Source organism: Balaenoptera borealis, assembly GCF_965194805.1.
Source record: "Balaenoptera borealis genome assembly, chromosome: 2".
In the NCBI taxonomy this organism is placed as follows: Eukaryota; Metazoa; Chordata; class Mammalia; order Artiodactyla; family Balaenopteridae; genus Balaenoptera; species Balaenoptera borealis.
Window position 1 is genome coordinate 70,705,231 of NC_138867.1, and position 11,642 is coordinate 70,716,872.

At 39.1% G+C, this 11,642-nt stretch overlaps 1 protein-coding gene and 1 long non-coding RNA gene across 6 annotated transcripts in view; one reads left to right on the top strand and one right to left on the bottom strand.

The window, feature by feature from the left end:
• The window catches only part of LOC309622528, a 223,113-nt gene extending 217,422 nt beyond the window's left edge, over nt 1–5,691 (bottom strand). For 3 of the 5 annotated variants that reach the window (XR_014240936.1, XR_014240937.1, XR_014240938.1), the window contains exons 1-2: nt 5,565–5,643; nt 3,784–4,156 (exon numbers count right to left, since the gene is read on the bottom strand). This is a non-coding gene — a long non-coding RNA (uncharacterized lncRNA). Of the gene's footprint in view, nt 1–634; nt 764–3,783; nt 4,157–5,564 lie in introns of all 5 variants that reach the window. The other 2 variants (XR_014240935.1, XR_014240934.1) reach the window with 2 other exon arrangements.
• Nucleotides 5,692–5,739: 48 nt separating this feature from the next.
• On the top strand, nt 5,740–7,850 carry COX7C (cytochrome c oxidase subunit 7C). Its single transcript, XM_082378594.1, has 3 exons — nt 5,740–5,936; nt 6,727–6,855; nt 7,703–7,850. Exons 1-2 carry the CDS (start codon nt 5,862–5,864, stop codon nt 6,841–6,843), a joined length of 192 nt encoding a protein of 63 aa, XP_082234720.1. The 5' UTR covers nt 5,740–5,861; the 3' UTR covers nt 6,844–6,855; nt 7,703–7,850.
• The last annotated feature ends 3,792 nt before the right edge of the window (nt 7,851–11,642 follow it).

Consider the following 11,642-nt stretch of genomic DNA (forward strand, 5'->3'; position numbering starts at 1 on the left):
GCTGTTGTGTCCTTCCTGCCATCTGCCTTCTGCGGTCTGCTGTGGGGTGTCACTCCAGGACATTTTGCTGCAAACTCAGTAAGCTCCCCTATCCACTAAACTGTTGATGTTTCTGTCTCTATCTCTGGGTGCTTACTCTGGTTTGGAGGTTGGGTAGTTACAAGGCTTGCAGGCCTGAGGGGTGCAGCCAAACACCCTTCTAACAACCCTGTAAAGTACGTAAGATTACTGTCCCCATTTGAAAGATGAGGAAAGGTCATGCAACTTTCCCAAAGCTAAACAGTTAAGGTAGATATTGGATTTGAACCCATGTCATTCTGATTCCAGGTACAGTATATTGCCTGGAGTGTGCAACTCTGGGGAAATGTGCAGGAACAGGAAATTACAGAAGAATTATGAGGATTTGCAGTCACTGTAGCAAAGTGCCAAGATAACATATAACCACTGAATATTGAATTCTTGCAGAAGTATTCCATAAGATTCCAACAAGAAACTAGAAGGTCTCTGTAGAGGACATGCTATGTGTTCAACCAAACCATTTCCAATTTCCTCTCAGACACACAGAAATCTGTGTAGCATGTGATTGGTTTGGATAATAGAATATAGGCACAAATAGTGCATGCCACCTACTAACCTGACCCTTGTGTGAGCCTCTACCTTCTTCTTAGCATGGTGGCAGGCAGGGTCAATCCAGAGGATTGAGTGGAGGCCCAAGAAGATGACAGCAATAGAACTACCAAGTGGAAGACTGCATGCTGAACATCTGATTCAGATTGAGACATAAGTGAGAAATAAATCTTTATTGTGTTAAGCCATTAAAATTCGGGGATCATTTGTTCCATTAGCTAGTTTTAATTACATTACCTAGCCCAGGCTCCATAAAGCAAAGAGAAAAATCAATAAAGTAACACTACAACAACTTTCTATGTGAGGAGAATTTATAATTTATTAGCTTATTTACATGCTAATATTGTTTCAGAAAACATTTGAGGAATAGAACAAAGACACATACTATATAACAAGATAAAATAAAATTGGGTAGAAAAGTGAAGCAAAGCTAAATAAAGAAGAGAAGGGCTTCCCTGGTGGCGCAGTGGTTGAGAATCTGCCTGCCAATGCAGGGGACACGGGTTCGAGCCCTGGTCTGGGAGGATCCCACATGCCGCGGAGCAACTAGGCCCGTGAGCCACAACTACTGAGCCTGCGCATCTGGAGCCTGTGCTCCGCAACAAGAGAGGCCGCGATAGTGAGAGGCCCGCGCACCGCGATGAAGAGTGGCCCCCACTTGCCACAACTAGAGAAAGCCCTCGCACAGAAACGAAGACACAACACAGCCAAAAATAAAAATTAATTAATTAATTTTAAAAAAAAAGAAGAAGAGAAGATGGAGCTAGGAGTAAAGTACACAAAATACATTCACAGTCTCCACTGAAGGTAGGTCACACATTTGGCTCTAAGCTTTCTAGGAATCAGTATAAGGAAGAAATCGCAATAAAGTTTGTTATTCACAGCACTCATAAGGCAAAAGCAAATCAGCTACTCAGGAGAAGCATGTTTATTTTAGACCAGAGAGAAATTTCTCCTATGGATCCTCATAAAAATGACACCATGAAATATATTGAAACACATCCTCAAAGAAAAAAAAAATCATCCGCATAGTAAACCTGGCAAGAGTTTCATAAGTCTGTTGCTTATAATATCCCTTAGTTCAAAGTGGTAAGGAGATGCTGAACACAATTCAGGGACAATGATACAGTTTTAAAGGCTGTTAGTGAGGGTATAGCTTAATTGAGGGATGTGAAGAGAACTGGAAATTAAACCTAACCCACTTTGTGTAATTTTATAATTAGTTGAAATGTTTAAAAGAACTGTTTGGTGAATTCACTAATAATTTACTCAAAGTGCATAAATGTTATTCTCAAGAAAACCCATTTTTCTTAATTATAAGCCCAAACCAAAAAGCCAAATACAAAAGCTGTTATAGCATAAACAAACATCTTTCTGGACTGTAAAGAGGAACATTGTCTAGAGGAACAAAGTGCCTTTGATCAGATTCCTGCAATCTCACCTGACTCTGGTAGAAATATAGCAGCACTTTATATGCATTGATCAGCAAAAAAAGGGCCTAGTTATAAACCAAGACTTCCAGATAGTCCTTATTTGCACAATTCTTTACAAAACAAGTAATGCAAGAAAGTTGGTTTACTTTCAAGTATCTCCTATGTTTCTCTTACTTGTAACAAAAAAGGATTTCTTTTTAGAATGATGCATTAAATTCATTTTCAGAATCCCCTTCCTCATTTAAATTATGTTTCCTTAAAATAAATGAATGAAACTATTTGATTATTTAGTATTCCAGTTATAGACACAAGCAGGAAATGCCATAGTGAATTTAAAGAAAACTAGTCAAAGCAATACCAAGTATCATTGCAAACTAAGTCAAGAAGGAGATGGAACATAAATATAAATACAATCATTGATTTTCAAATTGAGAAATGTTATTTTCTGTGCTCACCTTGTAAAAATGTACCTACCTATACTTGGCAATACTCAATAACAAATAATTAAACTATAAATTAATCTTTAAAAAGTGAATCATCCTTAAAGCTTCATTGAGATTAAGCAATAAAGTTGGAATAAAAAACATGAAAGGCTTTTAAGGAAAAAGTGGTGTTCAAAAGTAATAAAGCAAGATGAAGAGTAAAATATACAGCTTGATCACATAAGCATTTTTTTTTCTTTTTTGCAGAAATTTTTCTTCCAGTTGGTCATCACTAAATCATTTGGAAGGCTGGCAGCATATTTTCCAACCCTAACTGCCTCAGTGGAATCACATTTTCTCCTTTCCTAAAACCAGGTTTTTTTTTCCCTCTACAAATGTAAATTTCAAAAAAAAAAAAAAAAAAATAGTTAACACAGCATTCTGACTTTAATGCTACAGTAGCAGGAAATTCTAAAAACTTGAGACCAAAAGAAACTTTTTAACTTGAGTTTTTCAATGTAGGACAGAAACATATAATTTCTTCAGTAAACAATTTAAGTAAACTCTAACCTAGTTCCTAAAAATCTAATATAGTAGCTGTTGAGACACATGACAAATATTGTACTTTAATTTTTAGATATATTGTTCTATATAATGTAATTTCAGTTTCCAAAGATTCATGTGGGTCCAAAAAGCACATTGCTTACTCTATGATATACATCCTATTCACTATTAAAATAATTGGATTTTATTTTTAAAGTACAACTTGGGAGTAAACCTCATGTCCCTAAAGATCTTTTCTGTTTTGTTCCAATCCATGAAATGTCTCATTTCTCTTAAAATTCATTTTATAGCAGAAAAGTATCATACTGAATCAAAAGGTTCTCAAGGGTGATTTGCATTTTCCTTGCCAGCCATTATGACTGAATTTAGATTGTTAGGCTATATGTATAAGAAACTGTGCATGATACATGTTCCAGGTTTCTACCCCTTTATAACAAACTACCCTAAAATTTAGCAGCTTAAAACAATTTATTATTTTCTCTTATAGTTTTGGAGGCTGGTGGGTTCAGCTGAGCAGTTCTTATTCCAGTTATTTACTATTGCATAACAAACTACCCCAAACATAATGGCTTGAAAGAACAACCATTTAATTATGCCTCACAAATCTGTAGATCAGCATTTTGGGCAGGGCTAAACTTGGCAACTCTTCTCTACACAGTATTGACTGGGGTCCCTCAGTGATACTCAGCTGCCACCTGGACTGGACTGGAGAATCCGAGATAGCTTCACTCACATACCTGACACCTGAGCCGATCCCCTACTTTTTTTTGGTGCATTCTTGAGTACTCTTCAGGAGGCCTCTCCAGCAGAGTAGTCAGACTTCTTACATGAAGCTCAGGGTTGCAAGGGCAAATGTTCCAAAAGACAGGAAAGGAAGCTGCCAATATCGTAAGGCCTGGGCAGGATACTGGCACAGCATCACTTACAGCAAATTCTCTTGCTCAAAATAGTCACACAGAGTCCATCCAGATTCAGGGAGAAAAGGCATAGACCCTATCTCTTGATGAAAAGAATTTGCCACGGTCTTTAATTGGTCACAGAGCCCATGAGGAGGCAGACAATTTCAAAGCCATATGCTAGAATCTCTCTTGGAGTTCCCTTTGGAGTTAGCTGGAAGCCAGATACACAGACGAGCATCAATTAATGTGAATTAGAAGTAACAATAAACCAAATATACAGGAGATATTACTTACATTAGACTGAAAAAGAGAATTCAGAAAACATTAACTATTAACTGTGAAAACATTTCCCAATTATAGTTAAATCATAATCCTTTTAATACATAAAGACACTGATGCGGACTTTTAAAAAAACTGAATATCATGCATCCTCTATCAATTAGGAGGAGAACACCAATTATGCATTACATGCATCTCTACTCAATTACAAGTTACTTGTAGAAATAAAACGTCTTCACTTTTGTTCATGTTTTTTGTTTTCTGTCGAGGTGAAACATGGCTTTTCTCTTTCAAAAGCTAAAGAAAGATTAAAGCACACACTTTATAACCAGTTTTCAAAGCAAGACTTAAATCCTACTCGACTTTATTTACTGCTGCTGTATAAATGAATCATCTGAAGCAATGTACACTGCCACAGATGAAAACTTAGGTTAGCAGGGCCTTTCACAATCTAACCTAATACTTTCCCAGCCTCATTTATGACCAGTTTCTTCCAATACCCACTAGTCAAAGACTACCAGGAATACAACTGTAAATGAAGAAGCTGGGTTTATTACTCACTGCAGTAAGGGAGACCGAATACCCAGAGAAACCCTGGGATCTCAGTAAGGTGTTAGGACTTAACAGGCTTTGGGCTTCTTTCCGGTGACTTTTGCTATCTTACTAAATTCTACGTAGGAGGAAGGAAGACTAGCCTACGGTTAAGGTAATTGATAAAGAAGCAGAAGTCATCGTATTGACTGGGTATGGTGATGTTTGGTCATTTTTGTGACTTGAACAATGTTCATGTTTTGCCTATGTTCATATATAATAGAGTGATCTTATTTCCTTGAGCCATCACTGACAGGAGAAACTTTGATGTGCATGTCCTCTTAAATTGTTTAGGTTCAGCAGGAGAACACCAATTCCTGGTCCAGGCTGGCTCCGGATCAGAGGCTGCTTTCTCTTCCACACTCCCAACATGCCATACTCATACTGGCCTTGAGTTTTCTCTTCCCTCTCTTCCTACTTCTGTTCTACTTAGTTCTCTATATCTCCAGGAATCCTTCCCTTCGCACTTCAACTCAGTTTTCTCTCTGAAATCCTTTGTACTGCATATTATTTGGTTACTCGTGTTTACGGTTCCTTTCCTTCCGGTGAGATCAGAGCATATACATCTCTCGCAGCGCTGGCAGAGTAGTACTGCAAATCACAGACACTTAGCATACAGTCACAAAAAAAGAAAAGGGAGAGGTTTATTTTCATTTTCCATAAACTAGAACACACATGGTGAAACTGCTTCGCTAACTTCAGTAAAATCGTTCTAGAAACAGGCCCCAAGAACCCGGACAAGAACTCACGTTCGGAAGAAACGCTGCTGGTAAGTATGTTCTGAGCCTACCAGAACTGGGCGAGACTACATTTCCCACAATCCTTCAGGGCCGACAAGGCGCCACGATGTTCTGAACTACAATTCCCACAATCCTCGGGGGGCGCCGCTTTGTCGCATCTTCCGAGAGCTCTGCCCCATTTCCCATCTTCCCTTTCGGTCCTTGCCCACAGGGGAACAAGGTCGTGAAGAAAGGAGTGCTGGGTGTGCTGCCGCCATTTCTTCCGCCTTAAGTTTCTGCGCCTTTTGCAGGGCTTCCAACAGCGCTATGTTGGGACAAAGCATCCGGAGGTTCACAACCTCTGTGGTCCGTAGGAGCCACTATGAGGAGGGTCCAGGGAAGGTTAGTATGGAAGGGGCCTGGCTCCGTTGGGTAGGGGGCACTTGGCTGCGACTGGCTGAACTCCAAGGCCGCCTTTGGGCCGTGGAGAGAGAGGTGGGAAGCTGGGGTTTTTATCTGGGACGTCGACTAGCATTCCAGTTCCTCCAGGGACCAGGGAGAAAGTTCAGGACCCTGGCTGCGCGCCGTATTCGCGAAAAGGAATGAGTAGGTAAAGCCAGAGGCCTTACCTCACACTAGTGCTCCCCCATTTCCCCCTCGCGCTCCACCCCGCCCTTCAACATATGGAGGGCCCTGAAGCGCCTGGCTGCAGGTATTGCGGCTTAAAGCCCAGCTAGAGGTCACCGGACTCGAAGTCAAAGTCATTGAAACGTTGAGGATATGAGGGCCTGTGGTGTGGGGCTCGTCTCCAATTAGTTGACGAAATTAGGAGTATTAACCGTCCTTGATTGAAGTTGGTTTGAGCCTCAAGTATAAATAGTTTAAATCGGGTAGTTAGCAGTAACACCCTCCGAGGGTTACCTGAAGCCTAGTATTAATGGGCCGAGAAAGGGTGTAGAGGGGTAGAGTTGATGAGTAAAGCCAGGAATTTTTTTACCTTCTAGTGTTTTGTGTGATGGAGGTCATAGGATTTGAAAGATAGTGTTGAAAAAAGTGTTATGGTATATGGCATATATATATAACCTGATTATGGAAAAATTAACGTTTCCTGTATACTTATTTTTGATTTATAAAGTCAGATGATTCGAAGTTCAGTTTCTGTTCTCTTTTTTTCCTCTTTTTTTCCCAACAGAATATACCATTTTCAGTGGAAAACAAGTGGCGGTTACTAGCTATGATGACTTTGTACTTTGGGTCTGGATTTGCTGCACCTTTCTATATAGTAAGACACCAACTGCTTAAAAAATAATCCATGAGACAGGTAAATAATTAATGCATTTCTAATCTTCGCAGAGGTTTCCCCTTTTTTCCTTTCTTCCCTTACCACGCCCCCCAAAACCACAAATACACTATTGTGTGTTGTTGTAATTCCTGAAGTTAAGTGTGGGTGTAGCATTGAGGGAGACAGGTTAAACCTATAAACAGATGTATCTTTGCCTGAAAGCCAGTGTTTATTGAGTGCTGCTGTTTGTCAGGCAAACTTTACATTAACAAGCTCAGGTTGGCTACCAGGCAAGACTGAGGTGGATGATGTTAACCTGATCTGAGACCAAAAAAAAAAAAAATGTTAAGTTGCCCAGTATTCCATAGCTAGTGATGGTGGACCAGGATTTTTACCCAGGCAGTCTCGTTCCAGAGCTCAGGTACTTGACCATGTAAAGTTCTAGTAAACTGATTAATGCTAATCTATCTTGAGGGCAGTGTATGTTAGTATATACCTGAAGGAATCTTGTGTGCAGCAAGATTAGCAGATTCCCTGAGTGAGAAGAAAGGATTTATTTAGTTAAATTACAATCAGAATTTTCAGCAAAAGTAACACTAAAGGAAGCTCTGTGGGATGATTGGAATAAATTCCAAAATATACTTTGGAAAAGAAAGACTTTACTTGTCTTAGTTTAGAAAGGAAATGATTTATCCAAGCCATTACTTGGGAAGACTCTGGTGCATGTGATGAAGAAAATCAGTATGAATAAAGTCATGATACTGTAAACGCTTTCTGATGTACCAGTCATAAATTGAAGGACAAACAGTATATTAATGAAACTACATATTTCTGTTAAATGAATGGGTTCTTTAATATTGTTAATTTTTTATGTTTTTATCCACAGATACGAAGAGGAACATTTTAAGATGTGCAGTCTCTTTGAAAAAAGGATCAAACTCTTGAACTCAGCATCCTAGATATGTTTGTAAATAAACATAGCATAAATCCTTAATGCCTCTTCTCTGAAATATGGAACATGATAATTGAGCATGTGCTTGTTTTTTTGTTTTTTGTTTTTTTTACATGCTCCAATTTGCCTCATCCACCAACCTAATACTGTTTGAATTAAGAGTCTCTTCCATAGCTTTCAACAATGGAGACTTTGCTTTCTCCGACCAAATTATTCATAAGGACCGCTCACAGGTATGCTGGAAAGGGGGCAAGACTCTGCAGACATGGACAGTACAAATTTACTAGTCCATCCAGAAGATGAGGTTGCTTGGCTGTTGAACTTGTCACTACATGACATATTGAGATGGAAGAGAACATATATAGATTCACACTGTTATCTTGGATGAATAGACTGTGTTAGATTAGGATTTTTTTTTTTATTTTAGCTGCATTGGGTCTTTGTTGCTGCACTCTGGCTTTCTCCAGTTGCGGTGAGCAGGGCCTACTCTTTGTTGCAGCACAGGGGCTTTTCATTGCGATGGCTTCTCTTGTTGTGGAGCACGGGCTCTAGGCGCATGGGCTCAGTAGTTGTGGCTCGCAGGCTCTATAGCACAGGCTCAGTAGTTGTGGCGCACGGACTTAGTTGCTCCGTGGCATGTGGCTTGCATTGGCAAGCAACTTCTTAACCACTGCGCCACCAGGGAAGTCCCTGCTTACTTTTTATTTGGGTAATATTGCATCATTAGTTTCTTAATTAAATATGTACGTGATTTAGCTTGTTTCTTGGTTTTAAATTCTGAATTTTAATTTTTGATTCCTGGGTCAGGCATTTGTTGGTAATTCATTATAAAAGAAATGCAAACTGTCCTGTAATTTTTTTTTTAATTTAAAGGCAGAAAAAAGGTACACTTTTAGTCTTTTTTTACTTTGAGGGAGTAAATTCATTTTTCTCCATGAGTGATAATTAGTTGATCATTAGGAAAACCGGTAGTGTTAGCAGATTTAAATTCAAGAGCTTCCTTTTTTTTCCTCTAGACCTGTACCCTAAAACTGAAATTTTTGCCATGATAAATGTGCTACTGACCAATGTTAATCTTGTTTAGACTGAATGAAAGAACTATTTGAGGGACTTCCCTGGTGGCGCAGTGGTTAAGAATCCGCCTGCCAATGCAGGGGACATGGGTTAGAGCCCTGGTCCAGGAAGATCCCACATGCCGGGGAGCAACTAAGCCATTGTGCCACAAATACTGAAACCCACATGCCTAGAGCCCGAACTCCGCAACAAGAGAAGCCCCCGCTCGCGGCAACTAGAGAAAGCCCGCGCACAGCAACGAAGTCCTAATGCAGCCATAAATAAATTAATAATTAATTTTAAAACAAAAAACTGAAATGGAATGTAATAGCATGTGAGACAATATAGGAAATATTCCCATTTTATTCTGGAGCTTGACTAGTAGAAATGGGTTACGAGATGGCTCTGATTAGTAGCTGTATCAGTGAATCACAATTATGAATAGTGAAATGCTGCTTACCACTTAAAATATGATGACTTAGTTCCAAGGGCTTTATATTAGGGCAGGGGGAAAGTAATAAGCTACTGAATATTTTAATCCCAGTTTGGTCACTAGAATACCTATCTTTAGGCTCTTCAGTAATTGCCTGGCAATTACTTAGATATGGATGCAGTTTAGTCTAAATGACCTTGTCCAGCTATTCTATGTATTTGTGTGTTGTTTTTTGATTATCCATTGATGAGTCAGGTGTTCAGTGCTTGGAGAGTTTTTCTGTATAACATTAATGATTTCTACCGTTTGGAACAGTAGAAGCGAGAGTAAGAGTTTAGGGTTCATATAATGATTTTGAATTCTTGGTTCAAATCTTTGCTAAATTACAAATTTAGCCTTCAGGGTTTTCTTGGAGGAAATGGGAATAGAGCCTTCTTCCTATTTTGAAATTCATTGAGCTTTATAAAAACATTTTAAGTCCTGGCAAGTCCTAAATGAATAATTTTTTTTTCCCTGATATAAAATATATCAAGAGCCGAAAGTAACTTAGTATTTTACAGCAGGGTCTAGGTAGAAAATGTCATTTATTAAATTTCTTTCTGAATTGAGTTAAAGTATTTGAGTGGTGTACACGAATGAGATAAAAACCTCCCTTTCCCGGGATAAGAATACGGTTTACCCCATCCCCATAAAAGGCCTTCAACAGGCAGGCTCTTAGTGTGTAAGTATATTGAGTGATAGAGGCTAGACAACTTTTTAGTTTTCGTATTGGGGTTCTCCAGAGAAGCAACCAACAGCATGTGTCTACAGAGAGATTTATTTTAAGGAATTGGTTCTTGCAGTTGTGGGGGTCTGTCAGGTCAACAATCTGTGGGGTAAACTGAAGGTTGTAGACCCAGGGAAGAGTTGATATTCCAGTTGGAAGCCATCTGCTAACAATTCCCTCTTTCGGAGAAGTCTGTCTTTTTCTGTTAATGCCTTCAACTAATTGGATGTGGCTCACCCACATTATGGAGAGTAGGTTTTACTGAAACTGTTTAAGTAGTAATCTCGGGAATTCCCTAACAGTCCAGTGGTTAGGATTTGACAATTTCACTGCCATGGCCCAGGTTCAACTCCTGGTTGGGGAACTAAGATCCTGCAAGCCATGCAGTGTGGCCAAAAAAAAAAAAAAAAAAATGGTAATCTTATCCCAAAAAATATCTTAACAGAAATATCCAGAGTAATATTTGGCCAAATATCTGGACACCATGGCCCAGTCAACTTGATAATGTAAAATTAACCATCACAATTTCATATAAGCCTGTGACTCCAGTTTAATTTTTTTTTTAAGTGTTGGCTTGTGTTTTTAAAACCATCACAGAATACTGATTTTTTTTCAATTTTATGTATATATTTTCCCCCTGCACTGGTTTTTAAAAGTTCAAGCCAACACCTAAAACCACAAGATTCCCATAAAAATCGAGATTCTCTTATAAAAGGTTACACTGGGTGAACCCATACACACTTAATGAAACTCTGCTAGGCCAAGTGTACCTCATGCAGAGGCTTCCCTGACTCCAGAATACCTGATTAGGGATTTTGGTTGGGGGCTGAAACCCGGGAATCATTTTAAGGAAACCAGAATTATTACTTACGTAGTTAAGCTTTGGCCACCCTAACGGGAAGAATCAGTGTCCTACATTTTGCCAGAGAAGCAGTACAAAAGGGGTTAAGAATATGGACTCAGGACTAAGATTTGACTGGATTCAAAGCCAGGCTTGACCATGTTTCAGCTCAACTAGAGACTATCTCTGCCTCAGTTTCCTTGTGTATCAGAGTATCTATCTTAGGATATTGTGAAAATTAAAATAGAGTGCTTAACTCAAAAACAAGTGAGGTAGAGGAACTAAAATGGACATTGTGTAAATTGTTCAAGTTAATCCCAAGGCCATTTGGCAGTTATAGATTGGTATTTTCAATTACTAAGTCTAGCTACAGTTCTAACCAGTTGTCCAGCAAATAACTTCAACCTTAACCATGTCCAAAAATGCCTGGAATCATGGTAGTTAATGCAAGCTGATCATGTAATAAGCTGTCACCATCAGTAAAATTAAAACTCTTTAACATGGCATTTAGTCATTTCTGTATGGTTTCAGCCTCACCCTGGCCACAGCTCCAGTTTTGTGAACTGCCTCCACATGTTAACTTAGCTCAGGTGCCACCTTTTTCTGTAGTTTTCCCTTGCCAATTCCTCCCAAACATAATATACTTAAGTCTCCAACACCCTGTAAACAGCTTTATAGTTAACCTTGGCAAGTACTGTAATCACTGATTTCCCTTCCTATCTCCCAGACCAGGGCAGCTTTTACTTATTCATTTATACTACATGTATAATTTAAGTGATCA